This window comes from Camelus dromedarius, chromosome 5 (genome assembly GCF_036321535.1).
Source record: "Camelus dromedarius isolate mCamDro1 chromosome 5, mCamDro1.pat, whole genome shotgun sequence".
NCBI lineage: Eukaryota > Metazoa > Chordata > Mammalia > Artiodactyla > Camelidae > Camelus > Camelus dromedarius.
The window spans coordinates 52,640,321-52,668,039 of record NC_087440.1 but is presented as its reverse complement, the minus strand read 5'-3'; the positions used below and the strand labels follow the sequence as shown (position 1 = coordinate 52,668,039).

At 40.7% G+C, this 27,719-nt stretch overlaps 2 protein-coding genes across 4 annotated transcripts in view; one reads left to right on the top strand and one right to left on the bottom strand.

Moving 5' to 3' along the window:
* The window catches only part of NID2 (nidogen 2), a 128,158-nt gene extending 112,916 nt beyond the window's left edge, over positions 1-15,242 (top strand). For 2 of the 3 annotated variants that reach the window (XM_064485958.1, XM_010982916.3), the window contains exons 12-21: positions 42-161; positions 698-928; positions 4,371-4,592; positions 5,194-5,363; positions 7,544-7,673; positions 8,160-8,331; positions 9,141-9,298; positions 10,518-10,641; positions 11,539-11,651; positions 11,920-12,636. In XM_064485958.1, coding sequence (XP_064342028.1) covers positions 42-161; positions 698-928; positions 4,371-4,592; positions 5,194-5,363; positions 7,544-7,673; positions 8,160-8,331; positions 9,141-9,298; positions 10,518-10,641; positions 11,539-11,651; positions 11,920-11,930 — 1,451 coding nt within the window. In that variant the 3' untranslated portion in view covers positions 11,931-12,636. Of the gene's footprint in view, positions 1-41; positions 162-697; positions 929-4,370; positions 4,593-5,193; positions 5,364-7,543; positions 7,674-8,159; positions 8,332-9,140; positions 9,299-10,517; positions 10,642-11,538; positions 11,652-11,919; positions 12,637-14,348 lie in introns of those variants that run through there. The other variant, XR_010380963.1, reaches the window with a different exon arrangement.
* On the bottom strand, positions 12,742-26,816 carry RTRAF (RNA transcription, translation and transport factor). Its single transcript, XM_010982915.2, has 8 exons — positions 26,650-26,816; positions 24,999-25,123; positions 22,783-22,882; positions 18,311-18,397; positions 17,340-17,428; positions 15,284-15,352; positions 13,163-13,211; positions 12,742-13,064 (listed from the first exon to the last, which is right to left on the bottom strand). The coding sequence occupies exons 1-8, from the start codon at positions 26,708-26,710 to the stop codon at positions 12,910-12,912; spliced, it is 735 nt and encodes a 244-aa protein (XP_010981217.1). The 5' UTR covers positions 26,711-26,816; the 3' UTR covers positions 12,742-12,909.
* Between the last annotated feature and the right edge of the window lie 903 nt (positions 26,817-27,719).

Genomic DNA, 27,719 nt, shown 5'->3' with positions numbered 1-27,719 from the left:
CTTCCTCCCTCCCTCCCTGTCCCCGTCCCTGACCACTGCAGATGTTGACGAATGCTCGGAGAACAGATGTCACCCCTCGGCGACCTGCTCCAACACCCCTGGCTCCTTCTCCTGCCGCTGCCAACCTGGATATCATGGGGATGGATTTCAGTGCACACCAGGTAAGGTTGGGTGGTCCTGATTAAACACAGAAAACTCCCTGCTCCCTCAGTGCCCCTTTTCTGCAGCATGTCAGCCCACTCTTGATTTATCTGGGTCCAAGGCTTTAGTCGGTGGATTTTTCCAGGCTCTGATTTTTTTCCTGTGTGTGTTTTTTTTTTTTTTTGGACTGCCTAGTTTACTGATAGTTCACTGGTTAGTAATATTCTGGAGGATTACCCATCCATTGTCCTACCTAGTAGCAGTTCTGGTTAATTGCCTTAGTGATCTGCTTTGCCTCGATAAGTGTACTTTCGATGAAGGCTTGAGACCAAGCGTACATGGAGAAATTAGGTAAATAGTGGCAGGACTAAGAAAGGAACCCAGGATTCCAAAACCCCAGTGCCTAGCCATTTCCCCCATATTATCCTATCTTCCAATTATAGGGAAAAAAGAGAAAAAAAAACCCTCAGGAGACTTTGAGGCTGGCTGGTAAAAGTGGATGGGTTGCAAAGCCTTTTCTTCCTCCTTTTTATCTCCTCTGCTCTGGTCCCGGAAGACCCCACCTCAGGACTGAAGCCCTGTGAGCACCAGCAGCGTGATGCCCAGGCTCAGCGCACCCATCCCGGGGCTCTGCTCCACGTCCCACAATGTGATGAGCAAGGTCATTTCCTGCCACTGCAGTGTCATGGCAGCACGGGCTTCTGCTGGTGCGTGGACCCGGATGGTCGTGAAATCCCTGGCACCCGGACTCCTCCCAGCTCCGTCCCACCTCGCTGTGGACCACCAGGTGAGCCAGTCAGGAAAGACACCTGGTCCCAGCTTCTGCCTGGGATGGAGAAGCAGGATGGTGCTGACCGCTGGGTAGGTTATAACCTCTGCCCAGACCACACAGACTCAGGGCTGATCACCATCCCTGCATAGCTTCCTACCTCCTAGGAACACTTGAATGGTATGTGTACACCTGTGTGCACATTCATGTTACCAGGACATAGAGACACGTGCATGACATACATGATCACTTACACGTCGGACTCCAGCCTCTTTGACCTTTGTTGAGTCCAAGACTAAAAGTTGAGACTGAGTGTGTAGGTCAGGCTGAGGCCACTCCCAAATCTGCTTTGGCAGCTTAGGGAGATCTTAGAGCTAGACGATCCTACCAGACCAGCCTTTGGTCCAGAAGGAAAACTGCCTTCCATATCAGTTTACATCACTTAACTCTGACTTCTGAACTGCAGCAAGCAGCCTGAAGGCTGTTTAAATATCAACAGGAAAAAACAAGCACAACACTTAGGGTGGAGCCAGCTGCTTGGCTCTAAGCTGGTAACCCCAGCCCTCTCTAGGCAGACCCAGCATGTCCATGGGGAGTCACACTTGCCCCTGCCACCTTCAGAAGAGGGGCAGGCACCTGTTTTGTTAGTCTGAGCAATCTGAGACGCTGACAAACTTGTCTGTTACCGTCTGCGCATGCCCGGTCTGTGCGGGGCATGGTTATCCAGTCCTTGCAGCTGATACCAACTGCAGGTTGCTAAGGCAGGCTTCTGCTCCTTGCTGAGTTCAGAGATGGGAAGACCTTTATTATGAAGAACAAGGGATTGGTTTGATGATATTTTAGCCAAAATAATTCCTACACGTATCCACCAGCTTGCTATTCAAAGATCCATTTTTACCACTGAAAAGGGTTCCATAATTACTAGTCTTGGCTTTTAATGTATGAGAGCAAGAACTGAAGAATAACCCCCCACCCCGTTTTGTTCCTTTCAGTAATATTAATTGTTACGGCCCGGATATTAGTTGCTCTAAGATTCATATAAGTAAAATCGGTAATGCCTGATTGAGACGTATATGGTATCTGTCCCCTTGCTTCCACAGTGCAGCCTAGTTCCTCTCTGCCCCAACTTCTAGGAAAAGGTTTCGTAGGTCTTTAAAAAAAAAAGGTGGGGGGGCGGGGGATACAGAAATTCTGTTTCACTCATGCCTACTTTTTAAAAAGTCTTAGTTCTAACTCCAGTTGGAATGTGAAGAAATCAGATGGTTGGGAGGAATCTTAAGGGAATGGTTCAGAATTCTATTAAAGTTATTAAGACAGGCATGTGTTAAGGACAGTGATCCAGAAGAGAGCACAGAGAATGAGAAATTACTAAAAGAGGGACATGTTCCTTTGTGCAGACTCGTTCCCATGGCTCGGGCTTCCATCTTGCTGCTGGTTTGGCCTTGGCTGACATTTCTGACTAGTCTCATCTGCATAATGGGCTCAGCACAGAGTGTTCTGTGCCCCAAAGTTAAATATTTAAAACCCTGCCAACCAGAAAGAGAAGAGAAATAAATCCATGGTTGAATTAAGAAGTAGCTTCAAATAGTGAGGAATGAGAGGGATGCCCACGTATATAAGTGACGTGAGTTCCCGCTTCCCAGAAGCTGGCTGGGCTGTGTGTTGTATTCCAAACAAAGACATGGGCCTCGTTGGGTGGTCCCCTGAACCAAGAGTGGATCTTCCGAGTTGGGAATGTGGACCTGGGGCTGTGCTGGGAACATCTCCAGGGAACCCCACCTTGTGATGGATGGCGAGTGTTTGAGGAAGTGGCATTTCCCTCTCTGGGTCCTTTGAGACACATCTGGGTGAGGAAGTCAGTCTTTCCTTCTCCATGATGTTTGAAAAAGAGCTTTGCTTCCCGTGGGTCATTAGCTACCTGAATGAAGGGCACTGGCTTCCCCCAACATGGTGGATCTTGGAGTTGGGTTTGAGCTCTGAGGACTTTATTCACCATTTTCTTACTTTCCTTGAGGAACTGTAGGTGCTGGAGCCCAACTGGAATCTTTCCAACTGTTCTTTGAAGCCATTGGAAGCTTTGCCCAAAGAAGAGATCTGAAGTGATTTTTTTTAAGGGGCTCTTTCTGGCTGCCAATTGAGTCTAGACCAAGAGGCAGGAATGATGATGGAAGCAGGGAAACCAGTGAGAAGTTTCTTGTAGTCATCCTGGCACAAAACGACAGGGTGGATGCAGGGAGAAGTGAACGTACTCTGAGTGTATTTTGAAGGCATAGCTGACAGTTTGGACATATGTGGGGAGTGAAAGAAATGAGTCACGGATGACTGGGCCTGAGCAATGGAAAGATGGAGGTGCTGCTTACTGAGATGGAAGAGTCTAGGGGAGAGCAGCTTTGATGGAGGAAAGCCTGGTTTTTGTTAGAGATCTCTGTTACACATCCAAGTGGCAGTTATAAGCAGGTACTCGGCTCTTTGATGCCACAGACCATAGGCTTTGAGTTGCAGGAATTAGTAAAGGAGGAGCCCTATCTATTTCAGCTCCTTTAGGTGATCCTATCTTAGGACAGTGTACAAGTTATTTAACAGCCTGCAGCAGCGTCCTCTGAGGCAGGACTGCTGTGTGTGGGACAGAACCTTGGCAGTCCAGCAGAAGCAGTCTGGGAGGAAATGCAGGTAGAAAAACTGCTCTGCATGGGAAGCCAGCGAGAGCTTAAGCACAGTGGTGAGCTGGGAGGGAGGGGAGGATGGGCAAGGATGCTGGAGAAAGGATGTGGCAGAGCAACATGGTGGGAAGCTGGAGAAGGTTCAGCTTTAAGATAGTCACAGAGCAGGGTGGCCAAAGGACCTCTAGGAGCTGGAGTGTCTCACAGTCAGTATCAAGGTGTTTGCCACCATCTCTGCTATGCTCACACATACTAATTATATGAAGATTTACTCAGTATAGTTTTCCAAAGGACGGATACTTAGGGCCACCTAAGTAGGGCATTCAGTAATACTTTCTAAGACACATGGGCTGGTCTCAAGATAATCCTCTTAGACACAGCTCCCGGAGTCTGAAGCAGGTGGGAAAGAATCAATGTTGGCTTTAAGCATCGTGTAGGCCACTGAGTCCCCAAGGAGAGTCCCCACAAGCGCTCTGTCAGCAGAGGCCCCTTCCCTGGCTGAGTGAGCCCTGCGCCCCAGCTGTTACCTCCTCCTGTTCTTCCCTGCTGTGGCTGGGCCTCGCTGACAGTCTCCTGGCCCGGGGAGACAGGAGCACCAGGAGGGCCCCCTCTCCTGGTTCCTGTGGTGAACTTCTTAGAGCACTCTGCAGTTCGGGTCCAGCGTCCAGGGCCTTGGCTGAGGCCGTGCTTATGGACCTTGGGAGGAAGAAGGCCGGGGGACCAGGTGTGGGGATCTTGAGCGACATGCTATGTTCTGTCCCTGGCCCACAGTCAAAGGCTTTCTGTCCCTATCTGCTCAGAGCCCACCCAGAGGCCCCGGACCATCTGTGAGCGCTGGAGGGAAAGCCTGCTGGAGCACTACGGCGGCACACCCAGGGATGACCAGTACGTGCCCCAGTGTGATGACCTGGGCCACTTCACCCCGCTGCAGTGCCATGGGAAGAGTGACTTCTGCTGGTGCGTGGACAAAGACGGCAGAGAGGTGCAGGGCACCCGCTCCCAGCCTGGCACCATCCCCGCATGTAAGCACCCTGGGAGAGCCCTCACTCACCTCCGCTGCATCTGAGGTGTTCCTGCGGGCAAGCTGCCAGCCGTCAGTGAAGGGGGGGAAATAAAGGGTGGCAGGTCCAGTGGAAGAAGTCACTAATACACTGTGCTGATTTATAATCTGGTCCACCCACAATCCCAATTTGGACTTAGTGTCTGGTATTTTCATCAGCAGTTTCTGTAATTGGAACATCTGGGACTCAGCTCAATACGCAGTTCCTCCTCCAACCCCGTGTCCAGGGTGAAAAGGGACACGTGTCACCCTGGGGCCCCAAAAAGAAGCTGACACAATACTGGCTCTGATTTTTTCCCCTTAAAAAAAAAGAAAAAAGAAAAAAACTTTCTGCTTTGTTCTGAGGGACATGTTTTGTTGTCTTCCTCCTGGGTAATTGGCAGTGATTTACATAATTGGTCTTGGGAAAAAAAACCCAGAAATTAGAATCTTTTAAGGAACATCTGGAGCACATCTGTCCAGGGTAAAGAACTTTTGTTGTTTCTGGAGGCTCTGGTACATGGGAAAGTTAACTTTTCTCCCCTCTCCCCTCCCACCCTTGTCCCTCCGCTTTCTCACTGCAGGTATCCCCACGGTCGCTCCGCCCACAGTCCGGCCCACACCCCGGCCTGACGTTGCCCCTCCACCTGTGGGCACCTTCCTGCTCTACGCCCAGGGCCAGCAGATCGGCCACTTGCCCCTCAATGGTACCAGGCTTCAGAAGGACACAGCCAAGACCCTGCTGTCACTGCATGTAAAGTGGATTTCTCCGCTGGGGGCCAGGGTGGCCTGGGGCTTTTGGATTTGGGGAACGGCCTGGGGTGGAGAGGTGGAGGGGGGGAGTCCTGGAGGGTTTTGGGACTGCAGTCTCTTCGTGAGCCTGACACACAGAATGGAGGTGCTCTCTGCTGCCGGGAGTCATGCTTGCCTGACACCACTTTCTCCAATGGGTTCCTGGGTTTCAGATATATGGAAAGGGACTGAGAGTTGTCAGGATATTGAGGCAGCACGGAGATTCCAGGGAAAATGATAGGTTAACCCGAGTCTCCAGCCTTCTCTCTGCCATAGACATCTCTGCAGAGGTCATGGAAGTCAGTTAACACCAGCTTCATTGTGGCAGCCCCTCCCTTCCCCTCCCACGTGGTTCTGTTCACCAGCATCTTTTCTGATCTTCCCTGACTCCTTCATAGATAAAAACTGGGGGAGCATGTGATGCTGGGAAAGGAGCGGACAGGGTTTTTCCCAGGGGATGCTGGATGCTTCCTTCCTGAGCCAGCAGTCTCCCTACGGTCAAGGCACCCCATTCTGGAGGAGGGATTTCTTCTCTAAAATGGAGAAAAGAGAAGGGAGTTCACGAGAAGCACACTGACACTTACAATGGAACATCATCTAATTCTATTTCTGAACTTCCCACGCTCCAGGTACTTGCTCATCTGTGAGAACGAACATTAGTGTCCATGTTTACATCTACTCCCGTTAACGAACAGCCCCTTATCCAGTTCCAGAAAAGTTTAGAGGTAGCCAGTGTTCAGAAAAAGATGTGGGATGTGGGTTTTTCTTCTTCCTTTTTAAGATTTAAATTGGGTATGTGTGTTTGCCAACACTAGCGCTGTTTTGTAAGTTTTTCTAAAAGAAAATTGTCATCACCTCAAGCTAACCATCTATTCTAGTCAAGTCAGATGGCTTCACTGCATTTCTGAACTTGCCTCTGATGAGGTGGTAGTGGTGGAACTGAAAGAGAAATGGAATATGGGTTATAAGAGTATCTTAGGGAAATTTAAATTGGGACTTCTGCCTCCAAGAAACCTTGAAATCCCTGGGTTAATGGAAGCCCATGTGGATGTGCACCCTTGCCTGACACAGATGACTTCTAAATTTTCAATTAAAATTATACTTAACCTTCAGGTCCTCCCATATAAACTGCCCACTTTCCACAGGAGCCTAATCCTGCTTGTAGTTTCTTGTACAGACTCCCCTCCCAGAGGCAGTACAAGGAGGCTTTGTTAGGCAAGCGAGGAGCTGGCATGACCTAAGGGACAGCCAGATGGCCCCTCGATGTTGGCTCGCACATCTGCTGGGCTTCTCAGAACGAGAGTCTGGGTTGGAAGTTGAATGAAGCAATTTCTGTGCAGAGTTTGAGAGGACTATCATAGACTCAACATTTTTAAAAAGACTTTGTCATTTATTTGGCAGTAAGGAAGGACAGGAGACCTCCCCAGCCAGGGGTCAGGTGACCACCATTCCTCAGTTCCTTAACCCATCAAATTGCAGACTTTCTTTTATGTTAAGAGTAGAAAGAATTGCTTTGCAGTAAGACGCAGAGATGGGGGTAGGGGTGATGGCACCTCAGGTAGCAGGAAGATCTCATAGTCAAAGGGGAGGGGGGAGGATTTTGTTGTGTTGGCAAATTTCAGAAAGGCTTTTTCAAAAAGTGCTGATAACATTTGAGAGTCAGTTTTTGCCCAATGGGATATTAAGAACCTACTTTGCTGAGACTAACATTTGTCCTCTAATCACTGAAGGGGCTGATTTTTCCACAAAATGGCTTTTGTTTTTACCACCAACAAAAAAAGTGCTTACTGAGAGCTTACAGTGTACTAATTACTGGTTAGGACACTTCCTAAGAATTCATGGCATACATTTTTATAGCAGCCACATGAAGTAGATACTATTACCTTCATGTGGCAATTGAGGAGACAAAGGCATATGGAGGTTAACTACCAAAGTCACATAGCTAGTAAGTGGCCAAGCCTGGCAATGGCCCCAAGAAATTGGCCTCCATCACCACACACCTAACCACTGTGCACGGATGCCCATAAATCCACACCTTGCAGGGCTGTTCGCTGTAGCCACGCATGAGTGAGGTAGCTGAGTGTGAACTCGGGGGTCATGCAAGCTGTCCTGATTCTTCTAATTCTGTGTTCTGTCACCAAGGGCTCCATCGTTGTGGGAATTGACTACGACTGCCGGGAGAGGATGGTGTACTGGACGGACGTTGCTGGACGGACAATTAGCCGTGCCAGTTTGGAACCAGGAGCGGAACCCGAGACCATCATTAACTCAGGTCAGCAGCTTCACCCTGAGGACACTTCCTGTTTCATTTCATTCTATGAAGTCCAAGTTATTTGCCTGTTTTATGCCAAAGTCTCCTATTTTTATCCAGTGGGGCAGGTTCAGTTCTGTGCAAGTCACTTTACTGAGCTGTACAATCTCTAAACCTGCACACTCACACATGAACAGGAAGGTGAGCCTTCTTGATGGGGCTCTCAGTACAAAGGGCTCGCTGTAGGAATTCAGGGTGTGGCCGTGGCTGATGCTGCCTGTCACTCCCCCCGCCCAGTGCCCTCAGGCTGGTAGTCTGGTTAGACTGGAGGAAACGAGAGCTGGCAGAAAAAGTAATAAAGGATCTGCTCCCCTACTGACCTGGTTTCTGCAACTTAAGGACTCGCAGAACTTTCTTTCCTTTCCCAACCGTTCAGAGTTGGTCTCTGCTTCTGGCTCACCTTTCACAGCTGCCAGTGCTCTAGTCCTGCCTTTGTTGTATTTCCAGGTCTGATGAGCCCCGAAGGACTTGCCATCGACCACTTCCGTAGAACGATGTATTGGACGGACAGCGGCCTGGATAAGATAGAGAGGGCCAAGCTGGACGGCTCTGAGCGCAGGGCCCTTTTCCACACGGACCTGGTGAACCCCCGCGCCATCGCTGTGGATCCAATCCGAGGGTCGGCTGGGCTTCCCTCATTCTCCTATTACCTGTAGATCCTCATTTGAAGCCCTCGGATTCTAAGTACAGTGTAGGGAGGGTCAGAAGGGGAGCATACAAGTTCAGATGTGTTAATGACAGTATTTACTGAGGAACTACTAGGTGTCAGGCACCGTTCTATGCAGACACGGTGTGTTCTTTCATGGCGCTTATGTTCTACTAGGAGGAAACAAGATAGTAAACCCATGAATATGCAAGGAACTTTATGAAGCCTATGTTGTGATGTGCAGAGAATTCAGAGTATGTGAGGGACTGGGGGCTACTTTGGATCAGATGACCAGGCAAGGCCCGAGACAACAGTGAAAGTGGAATTGAGTGCGTCTCTCTCCTTCAGCAGCAGGAAATCCCAGTGTTAGAACCTCAGTAAGGTTACCCTGCCTTAAACAGTGACTGAGTAACCAAAGCTCAGACATCAGGCGTGTCATTTCTCTGGCCTTGTTGTTGCTGTGGCAACAGTCCAGAGAACAATGTTTCCTGTTTGGTAACTGCTGAGATCAGCTGGGACATAGAGCTTGCTCAGTGTTTCAGTACTTGTTAGAACCAGGGAGGATGTCTATACTTTGAGAAACTCGTGTCATATTTAATGGGGTTTCTAGCAAATGAAATTCCAGAGACACCCTTCATATCCATAAGGATAATCTTCAGCTTAAATTCTCAGCAAAGTGGTTTTGACTCAGAAATACTTAGGGAAGAGCCTCAAAGATGGTTCTGAAATTAGGTTCTATACATTGAGGAAGGTGTTTATTTTTCTGTTCCATTTATCCACAGCAACTTGTACTGGACAGACTGGAACCGAGAAGCTCCTAAAATTGAAATGTCGTCTTTAGACGGAGAAAACAGAAGAATTCTAGTGAATAAAGACATTGGACTGCCCAATGGTTTAACCTTTGACCCCTTCTCCAAACTGCTCTGCTGGGCAGATGCAGGTAACATACTGCTGGCATGCAGATACAGAAGTCTGCAGTGTTCGTGAGTACGAGCACTCTAACAGATCTTACAGTAACCAAATCCTCCATTTAGAACTTTTGGCTTAAAACAGTATAGCAAATAATCTACTTTGTTCGGTATGTAAACTTTTAAAGAACACTTTATAATGATTCTCAAAGAACTTCCTGAGGTTTTGGGTGTATGTGTGTGAACCAGGTGGTGAGTTTGAGGGCCAGGCCTATGTCCTATTCTTTTTTGTACTGCTTGCCCTTCCCCTACACGAGCATTTGGCCTACTTTTTAGGTTAAAAAGAAGTATCACCCACTGTTGGAATGGACAAGCTTAGATAAATTAACAAGGGTTATTCTTTTTTTTTTTTTTTGCCAGTATCGTAACATTTATAAATGTTATTTTAACAGCCAGTAAGCTGTTATGCTGAGGACATTCTTTGATAAGTGATGTGGCAGGGCGGCTTCCTTCAGTAATAAACTAGGGTTGCCATTTCCCAGGTTGTCTTTCTGTTGTGTGATTTTATTATGAGCACAGCTGAACAGATGCTATGTTTAGGTATTTACTCAAGAATATGGAAAAGGCCGTTCTTAAAAAATTTACACGTATAAAACGGATGATGATGTGGGTGGGTCATACTATAACCCAGCTGCCCAAAACAACAGTTACATTTTAAAAAAGTATTTGAAATTTAAATCAGGGTTTCATGAGAAATGTGAAACTTGTATATTCTTGACTTGTTTAACCAATGCAAAATTTACACTGAAAAGGATGAGCCATGCCATTTTACTTCTTAGTCCTACCTAGAAAATCATATACTCTTTAAAAAAAAGTTTAAGGATTTTAGTTAAAAGGCAGCCATGACTATTATTATATACTGCTTACAAAGGGCAAGTACTTACCAAGGGTTATGTTTATAGTTTATGTGCTAACACTTGAAATTACATCAATGATAAAAAAAAAAAAGTTAATCTCTGAAGTTCTACTTTGGGAGAAACTTAGTGAGACTTGTGTAAATGCAAACCTTTCTTCCAAAAAAGGCTTAAAAGTTTAAATTCCATTAAAAACTAGAAGGCTATTAAACTGAAGACAGGTAATAGAACAGGAAAACGTATTACTGCAATAGGAATAAAATATTTTTGGTAAAGGAATAAAGGATTTTTTCCTCATGGTATGAAAGGATCTTTCCCCTCTTTGATGTTTTAAAAGGAACTAAAAAACTGGAGTGCACACTACCTGACGGAACTGGACGGCGTGTCATTCAAAACAACCTCAACTATCCCTTCAGCATCGTCAGCTACGCAGACCACTTCTACCACACCGACTGGAGAAGGTGAGCCTGACACACTGTGGTCAAGCCTGAAAAGGCAAACTGTTCTGGAGGACACACCACTTGTACCAAATGTCAGTAAGTGACTTTAGTAATTAAGCCCTCTGCTGACGTTTTCATTTCATTCTCTTTGTTAGTCGACAACATCATTCAAGTGTTACTGCTTTTAAAATCATACTTCCACATCACCCAGAAATTTAATGGTGCTGCTCGCGTGTAGCTTTAAAGTGACAGAGCTATTTGTTAATAAACTATCCAAAAAGCAAGCACAGTCTAAATCTGACCTTTAGAAGATAAGACTACCCTTAAGTGATGCCATGAGGTAGCTTAGTTAGTTACATGATTTAAATTGATTTTTTAAAATAATGACATATTTAGACAAATTAGTTTTCCATAGGGAGAATGAAAAATACCATAACTTAGACTAGGAGCTGGGAAATAGACGTCTGCCCTTCTAGCCCATCGCCAGGTATTTTGACTTACCTGGTCTGGCATGAGGCCCAGGCATCAGTATTTTAACAGATCCTCAAATAATTCCAGTGTGTAGCTGGGGTTGAGAACACTGATTTGGACCAGTGGTTCTCAAATTTTGGCATGGCATCAGAATTATCCCAAGCTCTTGTTAAAACCATATTGATGGGTCCCACTCTAGAATCTGACTCAGTAGGTCTGAAGTGAAGCCCAAGAATTTGCATTGCTGACAAGTTACCAGACGACTCTGGCTTGAGGACCACTTTGAGAACCACTAATACAGACAGACAAATCTTCCGAATCTGATTTAGAACTCATTGGTTAATTTTAAAAATAGACTCTAGAAGTTTTGTAGAGATTCTATTGATAAACTGACTTTTTCTATTCAACCTGAAATCCTATGAATTCACGCTTCCTTTCTGTTACCAGGGATGGTGTTATATCAGTAAATAGAGACAGTGGCCAGTTTATGGATGAGTATCTCCCAGAGCAGCGATCTCATCTCTACGGGATAACTGCAGTCTACCCCTACTGCCCAACAGGTAAACGAATGTGCGCAGGCTGCTCCTTTGGGTCAGTTGGGTGGAGGATAGATCGGGTAACTGATTACCCTTAGCCTGATGCTGCCACCACCAGTGAGAGCCACTGAGAGCTAAACAAGCTAATGGCCAACAAATGGGGGTGACCAGTCTACTGCTGTGAGTCTTCCTAGCTTAACTAAACATACAAAAAAGGCCAGCCTATTAGGCTGTCTCCCCTTTAAAAGACTTGCAATTTGGTTATAAAATATGCTGTCCCCTCCCCCTACAGGAAGAAAGTAAATATGGCCTTGTAAAGGACTTGGCGTTCACAATCGGGATCTGGACCCTAAAGAACATTTACTGCGAACAAAGGTGAAGAAAGTGAAAAAGGAATTGGCCATGAGAAGTTCCTGGATATACAATATGAACATTTTCAGTGCAAAAAGACTATATTTTGTGAAAAATTTATACCTCAATCTTTACTACTGTATTTTTAAAAACAAGTTATTTCAAGTTTTAAAAAGGTAAGAGAATTTTAATTCAATGTTTATAAACACTTATATTCTACTTAAACGGTCAAATTCAATCAATTAAGAACCAACTAGAACAAGTTAAGACCCTAAATCTGATTTTTGCTATCCATTCTTTCTGGCCAAGAAATTAAAGCACATGTGATCAGTATAAAAATACACTCCTAAAGATCCTAAACCTTGATGTAGGTAGAGAAGGCTATGCAGAACTGATTGGGAAAGAACCAACTTATTTATAGTTTCCCAACAAAGGTTCTAAGTTTGTTTTTTTTTTTTTTTACCTCTGCATCAGTGTGCATTTCTATTTATATCAAAAGGTGCTAGAATATTTCAATTTGTATTTCTAATCCTGTAAGTCCCTCTATAGAATTACCCACAGACATTACTACATTTATATATATACATAAATACCAAAGATGTAACAGTTCTCAAATTTTCTAGATTACACCAATAAAATATTTTAAGTTTTCCTGTGACTTGAAGATCTGTATTGTCTATAACAAAGTTGAGGGAGGTGGCATGCACCTAAACGACAAGGGAGGAAGCAGATTAATTATAGATACATAACACAGTCAAAAAAATTCACTTGCCCCAACTTTATTAAAGAAAAAGCAGTGATGGTAAATCTCTAGAACATAGTCAGTTTTCTGGGACTCGTCCCTCGAAAACATGACATTTCCAAACACATGCCCGAGTATACGTGGTTCCCAACTGTACTAAGTAGGTGAGAAGCTGAAATCCTAAAATGTTCATCTTCCAACCTTCCCCAGTCTGTGGTCTGTCTTTGGATCAGCAATAATCGCCTGAACGGCTACTATGGCCTCGTTAATTTTTGTCTGTAGCTCTCTGAGCTCTTCTATATGCAGCAACCGCAGAATCTGAGCAGCTTCGTTAAGAACTGCATCTGTTTCATAAGAAACACCGCATTTATCAGTAACTTCTATATTTAAAGATCATTCATTCCCTCATTTCCTCCAAATAGTTTGAATTAAAATCACTTACCTCCTGTGTCAAAACCAAGAATATGTTTGTCTAAAGCAACAGGCAAACCCTTGAGGGGGGAAAAAAGGACACAATGAGACTTCAGTTAAGAACCACATTTTCTTCCCTCAAAGTGAAAAGCAGCTAGTTACTGTTATTTTAACCCTTTCAGCTGCAATGGCAAGATGCCTGAGAATTTTTCTCTTTAAATTTGCCTTTTAATGAGCAAGTTTTTTCCTACTACAACTAGTTAGGAAAGAACGGCCTTTACATGCAAGTGGGAAAGCAGCTCCATACCCAACCCAATCCTTGTATAAACGACAGCCCCTGTCTGCAGCAGTGCTGTCACTACTGCTATGGAAGGAAGGCTGAGCATGGCTGCTGTCACCCCATTTTAGAGCAGTAGGCAGCAGTGCGCAGGGCCAAGAGGGCTACTTAGCTTTTGCTCAAACAAGTTTATTTCTGAGCACACTAATCTGTCTTTATGAATTGTACAAATCTAAAATATACATAACTATTTTTTCTACCAGCATGATACTTACCAGGTTACCTATATATAATTTAACTTTCAATATTTCATTTAAAGTTACTTTGAAATGGTTTAGGAAAATGAACAGAATCTAAACCATTTCATTAACCAGTCACCACCTACATATAGATATCCCAAAGATGGTGACTATGATGATGCCAAACTGTACACAGTTCACAATAATTATCAAACAAAAAATGAGGAAAGGCAATCTAGACTTTCTGTTGATAATACTGTATAAATCATCACTAGGTAAAAAAGTCACTACACTTTCAATATTACAAATGCTAAATTGCCACTACTCAATTCTTGCCTAATCTATTAATGCAAATCTATCCAGACTCCAAATGCTTTAAAATTACTAATGCGTTATATACGTGAAGAAACAAATGAGTATGAAAATTCAGTGAGTAAGAAACTAAACAGCAGAACTGTACTCAGTAGCTTTCTGTGTCATCCTCGGTCTGTTTTCCCTTTGTCTGCCAACAGACCACCTAGAACAGCTACCCCTGAAGACCACAAGCCCCCAAAGGCTAGTTATGAATGATTACAAACAAGAACACTAAAACTACATAACTTTTTCCTTGTTATATTATAGCACAGTATCTTCTGAGATGACATTTAAGGTAAGATTTATTTAGAGCACTGAAAATAAACTGAATTTTACTTTGTGAACAGGAGCAAAGAGATTTGGCTATGACCTCATCTGCCCTGCCTTCCAAACCAAAGGTATAGTTTTGCTGAATGACAAATGGATGATTTTATTATGCCAGAACAATTTACTGTCTGTTCTATAGTGTGGGTGAAATAAGCTGATCTTTAATCCAATTTCCAGTGGCCTGATTCATACATAATTAATAAGCCAATAACAACTTTTAAAAGAAACTGAATATCTTTCAAAAGGGACTACACTGCCCTGGCGTTAATAACCCTTTAACACTGTTGGGCCAGAGGACAGAAGACATTGGGGAGCTAGAGAGCAGGGGGAGGCACAATAGAAGAAACATTCACTGAACATATAGCAGGTGGGGACACTATCAGACGGCTGCAGCTGCTAACCCCTGAGGACTCGGCACCACCCCCGAGTCAATGAGACTTTAGGGGCATTTGGATTCCTGGTACAGTTCATCTAACCCAGAATTATTAGCAACATACTTTCTCATGGTTTACGCTAAAAAACAGTAAAAAGAGAATAAATTTCTCTGAAGAAACAAAAGGGTGAAGGTAAAGACTTAGGTAGAAAAAAAAGAGAAGGTGCGTCCTATTTTCTAGCAATTAGTCAACATAACCCAGTAAATTTCACAAGGGTAAGTTCTTTTAAATAAACCTTAACTAGGCACATGCAGTGGTTTGTTCTGGCAGACTGTGGATGTACTGTTGGTAGCTTCTCTAAGGTAATGAAGTGAGATAAACATGAAGTTCATTTTTCACTGAAAAATGACTGGATACAATTTGCCTAAGATTCAAATTCAATCCCACTGAAGTCAGTTATCCTTTCTCTGGGCAGTTCTAATACAGAATAGTTGTCTTAATATTCTCACGCAAAGTTTAACCTCATGACAACCAAAAGAAACTTTCAGTAATAATTTAGAATTTATTTTAAAAATACATACCTCTTTTGTTTGATTTGCTTTAGCAACTGCATCCTGTGTCAGGCGCTCCTGGACCAAAATGCGAATTGCCTAAGAAACCAAAAAATATTATTTTTACTTTTTGTTGGCTGTCATCTTTTCTTCTGAGTCTACAGAATAAGGATGCCCAATTTGATGAAATCAGAAAGGCCTCATTCACCAACAAACTCCCTAGTAAATTAAAAATAAAAATTTAGCTATTGTAATGAAAGTTTTCACTTTTAACATTTAATAATGTGGAATGATGTTCAAAACAATTACAAACATTTTTTGAATAGGTAATTTATGTGTGTGGTTAAAAAAGGGTACCTGGTGAAAAAGTAGATCTTCTTTTACTCCAAGCCTCAGCCATCCCCTTCAGAAAATAATTATTGCTACCAGACCCTTGTGAATCCTCACAAGGACGTACAAATTATAAGCATGCTCAGGGATACATGCACTCACACAAAAGCAATCTTTGACACAAAGGGTAGCATATCACGCACACTGTCCTTGCTTTCTTCACTTTATTACAGTAAGATGTTTTCAGATCTTACAGACCATATTGTTTTTTTCATTACCAAGGCATTTTACCATGGCAGACCAAGTGCACACCTGCACCTGCACATGCTAACACACTCAAAAAGATTTTTTAAAATGGATTTCTAATTAGTGGATGATAGAACCCCCCAAAAAGGGAAAACTTGAAAAATAATTTTTCATAATAAACACAAACCAAATGCTACTTTTGAAAAAAAATAATTAAACCAAGCTTTAACAGTGATTGCTAATGTATTAAAAATAGTCCAGTCAATGTACTCTCACATTTGGCAAACCTATGAAGATGTTTTTCATATTGCCATGCATTGCTTGAATGCTTCTTAAAATAACTCCAAAGGACAAATGTGCCACTAGGATTAGAATCTTACAAAGCTTTTGATTATAGCAGACTTTTATTTTAGCACCCCAAATATGCTAACACCGTTTTTCCTCTCAGTTTACGACTAAAACTGACATGACCACTGTAGAACTTTTCCAAAGCAATTTCTGTAAGTGCCTGAGTAAGGAACAAGCTAAATTTGAAAGAGCTAAATTTCATTAAAAACAACTTTTGTCTCTTGGCATACAATCTGAGTTGAGAAAATCCAAGTTAACAATCATATTCAGTATAAAGAATTACAACTTAGGAACAGAATAGTCTTTCCCTTGTTACAACTGTCATTTAATACATACAATTCTAAAAAGAATAAATTATGGTTTAATCTCTTGTGGAAAGTGAAAATTTTCAATATCCTGTAAGGCAGTTTAAAATAAAGCTCTTTAATTTCTCATAAAATAATTTCTAAAATAACCTCCAAGTCTGTTATCTTAAGTACCACTCCCCTGCTCCCTCTCCTAACACCACTAGACTATTATAATCACCCAACATAAATCTTATGACTGTTTTTCCTCTCAGAAATAGAAGACCTCTTTCAGACCACTGGGGTTCCCTGATATGAACTTAGTGGCCTATGTAGGATGTGGAACTGAAAACAAACTTTCATTTCTCAAAGAGATTTGGGGGTATATGTTTTTGACCAAATTCACCACTACTAATTTGGCATTTTTCACATTCTTAATGAATACAGACCATGAATCATTAAAAAGGATTAAACAGAAGTGGGGTGATATAGGAAAAAGAATGGATCACAAGGTTGAACGCCTAGATTAAAATCCTGACTATAGTTTTCTGTATCATCTTGAACATTATCTATTCATTAAGTCTCAGTTTGTTCACATACATATTAAAAAAAAAAGTTACCTACCTCTGTTGGGAGAACTGAATGAGATCATCTTTGCAAAGGATTTAGCACAGTGGCAGGCACATAGTAAACACTCTTTGATATTAGTTAGGTACTAGGTAATCTAAAACTGATAAATTCATGAAATATGCTTTATGTTCCACATTCCTCCACATTTTAGTCATTCAACCACAGATTTAAGTATCAGTTTTTAGAAAATGAAAGAGTTTTTAAAATTATATAGAGTTTCTGTCAAGAATCAAGAATATGAAGCTGACCTTAAGCATTACCAGGTAATCGTCATGACGCTGAATCTGAAGAAGGTTAGCCAAAGCCATTACACCAGCCTTAAAGTCAGGATTATTTACTATAAAAGATTAAAAATGGAAACTTACAGCTCTGCAAGCATGTAATTATAGACACATATATAAACATATAAACTTAAAAAATTTTTATTTTCTAGTAACAAGTGTCCTAATTTCTACAACTGCTGCTGACAAAAGCAGCAAGGGGCATCATCCATTAGGCAAATTGACGAGATCAATGGTCTTTCCTCTAATTGACCAAACTGAGTAATCCAATAAATGACTAAATTAACTCACATGAGGTTTATCCTGTAACTTTTCCCACAAGGCCCATTTATCTAGCACTTATAATTAACATTTCTTCCCAACGCTATTAATTTTAATACATAAGATTCCCTTCAATGGACAGTTTTCCCAAAACCTTTTCTCTAAGCAGCAGCTCTAGAGTGTCCAAGCAGCTTATTAATTCTTAAGGGTAACTCATAAATTATAGGTCACACTTAATGAAAGAATATTTAACATATTATAATCTAAGTAATTAGAATCTTAATACTTTTAAAGGGAGAATTACATACAGACATCTGGGATGTAAAATAATGAAAAATTTTACCACTTGTCTCATAGTGTCACTAAATTAGAAAAAATATTTTCTGCACCCAGGAAGGCAATCACTACCATGACTAAATACAAATCAAAACCCCCAAGTTACTATAAGATCAAAGAATTTTAACATTCAGATATTCAACTAGAAGAGGAGGGAGAAAGCACATTGTAACTGACAATAAAAAACATCACAGAGCATAAAATACCAATACAAATACTGTCTGCATGAAACATTCTTATTTACTAAAACCAGGTAAACCCAGACTTCATTCGAGGAAGTAAAAAAACATTTAAGGAACCAAAAATGTTGGTGATCTTTTTTTATGCATTTATATACTTACCATCCAAATTGATTAATGGCTCTGCATTTTTAGCTGCATTGTCAGCATTTTTTGTATTATCAGGTGCCAAGTCCTTATATTTTTCAGCTGTAAAATAGGCAAAAATACAATTTGTAGAACTTCAACTTCCAAGGTAAAACAATGTTTATTTACTGAATTCAACTGAGCCAAACTGGTTATAAGCATAAGACAACTCGTCCATTCAAAATTATGTTTTGCTATAAAAAAAATCTACTTGAAGACAATGACTGTAGCTTTTTGATTAAGCTAAAATGATTACTGGAATATTCAACATATCTTTTCATTATCATTTCTTAAAACATTTCAAATATTTTAAGTTTTAGTAGAGAGTTTGCTTTTCAGCTTCCTCTGAAACATGGTAGGGCTAGAAGATTGGGAGGAGGGTAAGTATAGATTAGATGAGATTAAAACAAACTCCCTAAAAAGTAAATTTCTTCCCAAATCTTCTTTTGAATGCTGTATACAGAATCCAAAAACCTTGCTTTCTAAAAAAATCAGCACTTCAAACACAGCATCATATACAAACCTGAACTTATTTTACAGACTTAAAACGCAGAATTCCAAAAGTAGATTTTATTATTTTCACTTGAAAAATACTTAGTATTTTAAAAGACTTCTACAAATAAAAATGTCTAGTAGTCATTCACTAAACTTAATGCCCAAGATGCCATCTTTGGCTATAGTGCTTGTATGATTTGCTAATTAAACAAAAGGGAAAATAAAAGCATTCAAATTTAAGTCAGACAGGAATTAGCTTAAAGGAGCTCCCACTGGCCAAATCTGGAACAATGTAAATATCGAAATACAGGATGAAAACAAGGATAAGCCGTTGAGTACAAGAATCCATATATCTATACTGATTTGAATAAACAAACATAAATTGGCGAGAAGGGAAAAGCACTTCCTTACAGTGGGAAGTCAACAAACAAATGTAGAAGGAATGATAGAATTAGAAAAACACCTTCTGGCCACCGCAGGCAATGTAATAATTGAATCAGGCAAGAATCATCAAATGGATGCTACGCTAGGGAGAAGGTTCAAGGAGCAAAACACACAGACATCATCTCTAAGTAGCTCCCCACAAGATACGATTTATTACAAAGGAAAAAATAGTTAACTTTACAGTGAAGAAAGCTTAACCAAGTGATCGCAATAGCATGACCAGTATTTGGGCACATCACTAACACAAGCCTCCTGATTCGATGCACTTAAAAGAATACAGCACCACTTCTGTTATTCTTAACAAAATTGCAAACCCTGAATCTAATCATAAGGAAACACCAGATAAACCCAAATGGAGGGACATTCTACAAAATAAATGTCAGTGTCATGAAGCACGAAGACTGAGTAACTATTCCAGATTACAGGAGAACAGAGAGATAGGACAACTGAATGCAACACATGATCTGGGACTGCTTTGGAGATTTTTGTTTTTACTATAAAGAACATTACTGAAACAAGTGGTGAAATGTGGATAACATCTATAGAAAACAAAGAATCAAAGTTAATTTCCTGATTTTGATAATCGTGTAGTTATGTAAGACAATGACATTTTTTAGCAAATGCAAATTAAAGTACTTAAGGGTAAAAGAGAATCTACAACTTAGTATCAAATTGTTTAGAAAAAATTATGGGTATGTGTATATATAGAGAGAGAAGAATGGCAAATGAAGTAAAATGTTAATAACTTTTGCAGAATCTGGGTGTGTAAAAATTCTTTACTATTCTTGCAACCTTTCTGTAAATCTGAAATCATGTCAAAAAAGTTAAAAGAATTTAAGTCAGATTTTAATCACCTTAACTGATAAGCTAGTAAAAGGCTTTTAAAAATGTTAAGGCACAAGTAATAAAAATTTTAAACGGTTTTATCAAATAAGAATAAAAATTTTAAGTAACTTGAAAGTCAAGAAAAATGCAACATATTAATGTAAAACCACAAAAGAACAACAGTGCCTCCTACTGATAAGGGGCAGTGTTTCAGATACAAACTCAAGTCTCTTTTATCCATTAAAAAAGACCATGCTGTCACTGAGAAATAATTGTGCTCAAGAGTCACAGTCAACTATAGGGATACACATTCATATGGCACCTAGTGTTCTTGGTACCCAGATAATCTAAGTTGAAATATTATAAAAATGGGACAAGTGTACTAAACAAGGGTAAATAAGGAGAAACTGAGATGTGACTATAATTTTATGTGGGAATAGCTGAAAAACACTTGAAAAGTTGGAAAATACTTTGTTGCAAATAACCAACATAGGGTTCCTACCAACTCAGACCAGAATAGATAGATTTTGCCAAAGGCTCTAAAGAAAAAATCTTAGAGCTTTCCTTAAGATTTCTGCCAAAAGGCATCTGAAATTTGTCTGAGGTACCAGCAAAAAAATAGCTGATTGATGCTCCACATCAGTGTATATAAACATTCGTAAACTACATCTTCCAAACATTTATTAAAGTTGGTAAGTATATCTATTGTACACAAGAAACTATGTCAGGTACTGTGGCAGAGAGAATCATGACCTCTCCCCCCCGAAAAGATGCCTGCATTCCCATCCATGGAATGTATGAATCACTTTGTGGGTGTGATTAAATCAAAGACCAGGGCAATGGGGGTAGGGTTTATCCTGGATTATCCAGGTGGGCCCAATGTAATCATAGCATCCTTATAAGAGGGAGGCAGGAGGATCAGAGTCAGAGAAGATGTGACAGTGAAAGCAGAGTCAGAGAGAGATTAGAAGATGCTATGCTGCTAGGTTTGAAGAAAAAGGGGCCAGAGTCAAGGAATGCAGGCAGCCTCTAGAAGGTGGAAAAGACAAAGAAATGGATCTTCCCCTAGAGCCTCCACAAGGAACCAGCCCTGTCGACAAACTGACTTTAGTCCTAAGACAGATGTTGGACTTCTGACCTTTAAAACTGTAAGATAATAAATTACTTTAAGTCATTGAGTTTGCAGTAATTTGTTACAGCAAGAATAGAAACTAACAGAGGTACCATGTAGGAAACAAAGCTGAGTATCAGCTTACAATTTAGTGGAGCAAGTAAGATGTAAGCAAAATGGAAAGTGGTGAATGACTTAAAAAGGTATAGAGTTAAAAGCTATTAAAGTTTAGAAGGAAATATCATTGCTGCAAGGGGGCATGTGAGCTGCATCGTACAAGGATGGGCAGGATTTAGACATGTAGAGATAGACAGAAACAGCCTATTAGCTAAGGGGACAGTGTAAGCAAAGAAATAGAGGACGAGAGGGGAAAGGGACATGTAAACAGGAAACAGCATTATTCCAGTTTTGGCTGGAATGGCAAGTATGTGAATCCTGGTTGGACACCAGTTATCAAAGGCTCTGAATACCAGGCACAGGAGCTTGGAGTTCCTTCTATAGAAAATGAGAAAGCAATGGTGTTTCCGAATATATAATATAAAATGAGCTATTTTTTTTGGAAACAAAGCATAACATTTAGAAATATTAATGTTTCAAAAAAGCGTGGTGGGCCATGTGGATGGGAATAAAGGGTGACACTGATGGGAGACTAGAACAAAAGATACTACAATAATCTAAGCAGCAAGTGACAAGAGCCTGGATTAGGGTGACAGCAGTGGGGCTGGAGAAGAAAAGATACAACAGACATGGGAAAAGATGGATGGGAACAGGATGGGAGGAAAAGGGAGAAACCAAAGATAATAAAACGGCTTAAAAAGCAAATGATTAAAAGGACTGGAACTGACAGTCCCACAAAAGAGAATACAAAATGCAGACAATGGAGGTAAGATAAGATAATCGGATCTTACATTTAGGTGCTGGCAGGCCTTTCAAAATGAAAGGGCCTAATGAGAAAAAAAGTTTATTGGCAAACTATTTTTACTACAGGTACTAATATTCAAAAGCTTCCAGTAATATGAGTATCCATAATAAAATAACATTAAACATCAATAATAGATTTTGGTCTAAAGTACTAATTTGCCTCAGATGTCTACTTCAGTCTCTTGTGAAATTACCTGTTGCAACCAACACTGGAAATCCTATCAATTCTGGGACAGTAGCAACAAGTGAACTTGAAAGGCTATGGTGCAGACTGTGAAAGAGGGCAGATTCACCAAAGTAATGTGACTTTGTGAGAAGACATCACTTCCAAATTCTAAAAGAAAAATCTAAATACCAATGAAAAACAGTGCTTTTAAAACCTTACGATAAGGAGACTCCAATTCTAGAAAAGAAAATTCTGTCCTAAACAATTTGAGAGTTGGGGGTTGGGAGTTGGATATGGAAGAATGATTACAAACAAAAAGTACATTTTTAAATAGACACTGTAAATGGAGACGATGATGTACAAAACTTAAAATAAAACAAAGGTAAAACAAAACACAAACTAGCAAGTTCTCTACATTTTTACACTCCTCCTTTCCCACATTTCCTCTCCCTCTCTTTAAAACACACATTCCCCAACAAAACATACCGTTATCTCCATATTCAAGTCTAACAGCTAAACCAAGAAGCCAGTCAATTGCTTCTTGTCGATCTTGAATCTTGAAAGGACAGTTAACATCTCTGAGATACTGCGAGGAAAAAACCTGGTTTCATTATTACTATAAAGTCACAAAATCAAAAATGGTAGAGCTGAAAGAGACTTTAGATCTCTAAGAACTTCTTATTAACATATATATTATCAAGATTTTGATGCAATTATATAGGGAAGGAAACATTTAAGTGTACAGCTTAAGAAAAAAATGAAGTGTTTCCATCATGCTTTTTGAAATTTTTACTTTCGCAGATTCCAGGTAGGGCACCTCTGATTTAGAACAACTTTTTCACTTTGTAGATGAGAAAACAGGCCTAGAGGTTAACAGTGCTGACAGTTACACAACTTAAATCCTGGGACCTGAACCTAAACTTTGATTCTAGGTCTTAAAACAGAGCTATTAAATAAAAAGGAGGATACTAGTAGAAAAACCCCAGTTATTACCTAAAACTCAGCTTTCATATTGTGGAAATGCCACTGAATAAAGTAAGCCATTACATGTATAATGTAACCAAGGTTTTGAATAAATGTCAGAAACTGTTTATTCAAATGAATATTGTCCTTCAAATGAGTCTCTTAGGAGCTTAAAATCTAGTTCCATCAATAATGCTATCACTCAAAACTTTTGGAACTCACTTTTGGAAATCATTTTGGAGATAATTAATCAGCACTTTTTTAGTCATAACTCATTTTCTAACCAAAAATTTTATCCCCCTGCCTAAAAAAAAAAAAAAAAGAAAAGAAAGAAAGAAAAAGAAAAAGCACCTAATTCACAAGATTTAGTCATAATGCAAAAAGCAAATCCACCTTCAAAGTATAAAAAACTGTCAACATTAAGGATGTTCAAAAGATGTCTCCCAATCTAAAAGTAATTCCAAAGGAAGTTCCAAATAAGCTTTAAGCAATGACACCATCATTCCAAAGAGACCATTCTAAAGGATAGTATCTCTGTAAGTTCCAATATATTTAAGTTATCCTACTTTACTGTCATTTCAGGGTATTTTTCATCAGAAAATTTTTCATATTCTTCAAACACTTTTCCACATGTGGAACTCTGTATTGTCTTCTACACATGAATGGGCCATAAATAAGATGTGATATAAGCAAATATAAAATCCAAACAATGTATTTTAAAGTCTTAAGAAATCTATCAAAATTTTCAAAAATATTTAAGAGCAAACAAAAACAACCCAGTAGTAGCCATAATAGTACAAGAGGCAGGGAAATTAACAAATACATAGCACTCAATATGGGCCAGACACTTCTGTGAACAGGTACACAGGTATATATCTGTCATTAACAATACATGCCACCATATGAGATAGGCACCATTATTATCCCCATTTATTGATAACAATATTGAGCCACAGAAAGGTTTATAAACTTGCCCACGGTCACAGAGCCAGGGTGTAACATACAATCTCCTAATTCATAGTCTCTAAGGAGAAAGGTAGCCAAACACTTTGTTCCAATAAATGAAAAATTTAGCCACTTTTCATTTTTTTAAAGGAAAGGATCTTACTCATTAAGTAATAAAGTTGATGAAAATGCTTAATGTAAATAATACTGTAAAATGTGACTTATAGTCTAATTTGAAAACAACTCTGTTTTCTCCAAAATGTTACTAAATTCAAGTAAGTCAATGGGAAAGTTATTCCAGACACAAAAATAAGAAATACAGATCTTTTTAGGATTATTTCTGCTGTACACAAGGGACAACTATGAATGTTAAATACCAGCATAAACAAGACATAATCTTAGTTTTCAAGCATGTCAATAATGTCTCATTTTAATATAATACCATAAGTGTATTTTTGCTACATTTTTAATGTTACTTACAACTTCTGATTTTGACCATTTTTACCATTTGTAGAATATATGTCACTGTTTATTTAAGAAGCCTCACCTTTGTTTCTGGACAAAATTATTTCTATCTAACACTGAATGCTTGATAAGAAGAGATAATATAGTTTGCTTTAAAAACAAAAAGTATGGTAAGAATAAAGTTAAACCTCTGAAATTCAGCTTTTCTAACACTGATAATTATTACTTGTATTTACTTTAAGAGAACAAAGTAATTTTAAGCTTGTCTGCCTTCATATAATTTTTACAAAAGCTCTCTGTACTTTTCACTTTACTTTCTAATTCATTACCTTTTCAAAGAACTTGGGCCAGTCACTGCTGTGAATGTTTCGTAAATTACCTCTGTCTTCAATCTTGTAGTGCCTGATTTTCTGGTCTTCAAGCCAAACAATAAAGTTTCTAAATTCTGTTTCATCTGCAATAAAAATATCATATAAATCACTAGAAGCACTAGGTAAAACACTTCCTTCTCCAGAAATAAATGGTCTTGTGGAATTTTTTAACTCCAAAATTGTAAGTTACTTGAGCTGCTTGAGGTAGGAGTTGAAAGAACAGACTTTGGATTAACAGATTAAAAATGTTGTTCATATCCTGGCCCGAATTCAAATTCTGGCTCTACTCAGTGGTTGTGTGAACTTGAGCTGATCGCCTCAATTTTCTGTGCCTCAGATTCTAGAGCTACAGATGAGGGTAACAACGGGACTTATCTCATAGGGTTGTTAAGAAGATTAAGTGAAATATTTAAGGATAAAAACAGTATCTGGCATATAGTTTTGCTATTTAAGTATCAGTTATTAGCCCAGTTCCTTTAGGGAAGAGGGCGAGAGAGGATGGGGCAAGGTTAAATTTATAGTGATAAATTATAAGAAATTAAAAACAGAGAGAAGATACTAACTTCTATTGTCATTTACTGTTATGGCACCTTAAATGCATTCATGAAAAAGGGCATATGTTGTTTCATTTAATCCTCCCCTTTGAGATAGGTAATGTCCCTATTTTACAAGTGAGAAAACTGAGACTCAAAAGATTCAAATCCAGATCTAAGCTCTACCGTCACTAAACCTTTCTCGTTTAGCTTCTATAAATTGATAAGCTTCTACAGGAGATCAACAAAACTCTGTTATCCTGCTTAGAAATTATTTCCAATTTCAAAATTCAAGCTTGAATTCAAATTCAGGCCTCCTTTATGAAGTTTGAAGAATTACACAATGGTCTGAACATCCCAGCTTACACTCCATCACTTTGAAACTTACTATTCTACCACAGGCCAAGGAACTCCGGAAGAAAATGAGTAGCGATGGGGTTTTGTGTTTTGTTTGTTTGTTTGTTTTACAATTTTAATGCTGTGAAATCCAAAATACCTTTTTACTTACAATTTAACCGCCCCGCTCACCTGCTATTAACTTTCTTTTGCACATCCCACACACTGCAATTAGCACATTACTATACACGCTCACCCCAACACTGTCAGACGCGGACTTCATTACATCTTCAGCTCAAACTGCTGGAAGGGTTCCGACTGCCCCCCACCCCTTAGTTCCTGGCGGGCAGGAAACTAGTCAAGTTACTCAGCACCTTCGTCGTTATCCCAGCACCGCGCAAGCCCACAGGTGTTCAAGGTATCGCCCAATTACCCGGGAACCACGACGCTAATTTAGAAAGCGTAAGATTTTCCCTCTAGGGCGCTAAGGGTGCGGGCGGGAGTTGGAGGTGGCCTCTAGAGTTTACTAAGTGCAGAAAGTGACGATGCCGAGGCAAGAACGGGTGATGGGACTGCGAAGCCAGGGAGGGAAGCGGAAAGGCCGCTGGGCGGCCGGGAGGAGAGGAGCCCGGGGGAGACAAGGCCGCGGACGGTCCGGGTGGGGAGCCCGGGTGCCGGCAATAAAGAGCGGAGGCCCGAGGAGCCAGTGACGCGCGGTCGGCCCAGAGCCGGCGCCTCACCTTTGCAGTTGAAGCCGGCAGGGTTGTGGTAGTCGAGGGCCGTCAGCTTGCGTCGGAACATGGTCCCGGCAGCTTGCTCCGGTCCCCCGGGCTTCGGCCGGGAGAGGAGAGGCAAGGAGGAGCGGGCGGCGCAAGCACCGGCGACGCGGCGAGAAGGCGGTCGGGCGTCGGGACGCTCCGAAATGACGGCAGCCTTAGCCAATCGTGGCTTAGGAACAGCTGATGCCCACCAATCGCGGCTGGGGACGGGGGGCGGGGCCACGTCTGGGCACGTCGACGCTCAAATAAACTTTATTGTCAGCTTCCTATTTGTACAATAGACAGAAAGCAACCGAGAGTCAGTTACCTCTTGCTTACCTCGCCGTCTTGATACAACCTACAGGGAAAAGAATACTTAGAATTTCTACTATCGGCCATACGTCTTACTGGATCATACAAACTGTTTAGTATTTTCATTGTATTAATTCATTCATTTAGTTGTTATATGCCTCCTACAAAATAGGTACTTTTCTAACACCACTAATGCAAAGACTTTTAGCAAGGTTCCTTTCCGACTAGTTGGGAGTGATTCACAGGTAAACATACAACGGTAATACTAGTGATAGCTCTAGACATCACCAGCAACCACGGAATCTTGAAGCCGGAAACCTGGAATTATCCTTTACTCCCTGTCACCGTAGCTGCAACACCCAGTACATCGATTCCGGCTATTCTGACTCTCATGTCTCTCTCAAATCCCTCATCTCCTCCCATACCCACTGATGCTACTCTCAAAGCAGGCCGTCATTATTTTTGCTTACTGTAATTATCTGATTTCTTAAGGCCAGTCTTGCCTTCTCTAATCCCTTCCTGTAGAAAACAATGATAGTGATTTTATAAAACAAACCTGTCCATAAAGGTTTAATGCTTAGTACCTTTTGTGGGTCCCCGTTGCCTTCTAGAAATAATCAGAACTTCTTATCATATTTAAGACCCTTCCTGCTCCAGTCGCAATCTGCTTTCAGGCACTGGAGAGACAGCAGTGAGCAAGGCAGATCAGGCCCCTATTTTCATGAAGTTTAAAAGGCCGT

Bases quoted from the DNA above. Each gene is read 5' to 3' on its own strand.
- RTRAF (XM_010982915.2), bottom strand. From the start codon at position 26,710: ATGTTCCGACGCAAGCTGACGGCCCTCGACTACCACAACCCTGCCGGC. The intron at 25,124-26,649 runs GTGAGGCGCCGG...TTTTTATTGCAG, and splicing joins TGCCGGCTTCAACTGCAAAG to ATGAAACAGAATTTAGAAAC. The intron at 15,353-17,339 runs GTCAGCTTCATA...TTGGTTTCTTAG, and splicing joins ATTACCTGGTAATGCTTAAG to GCAATTCGCATTTTGGTCCA.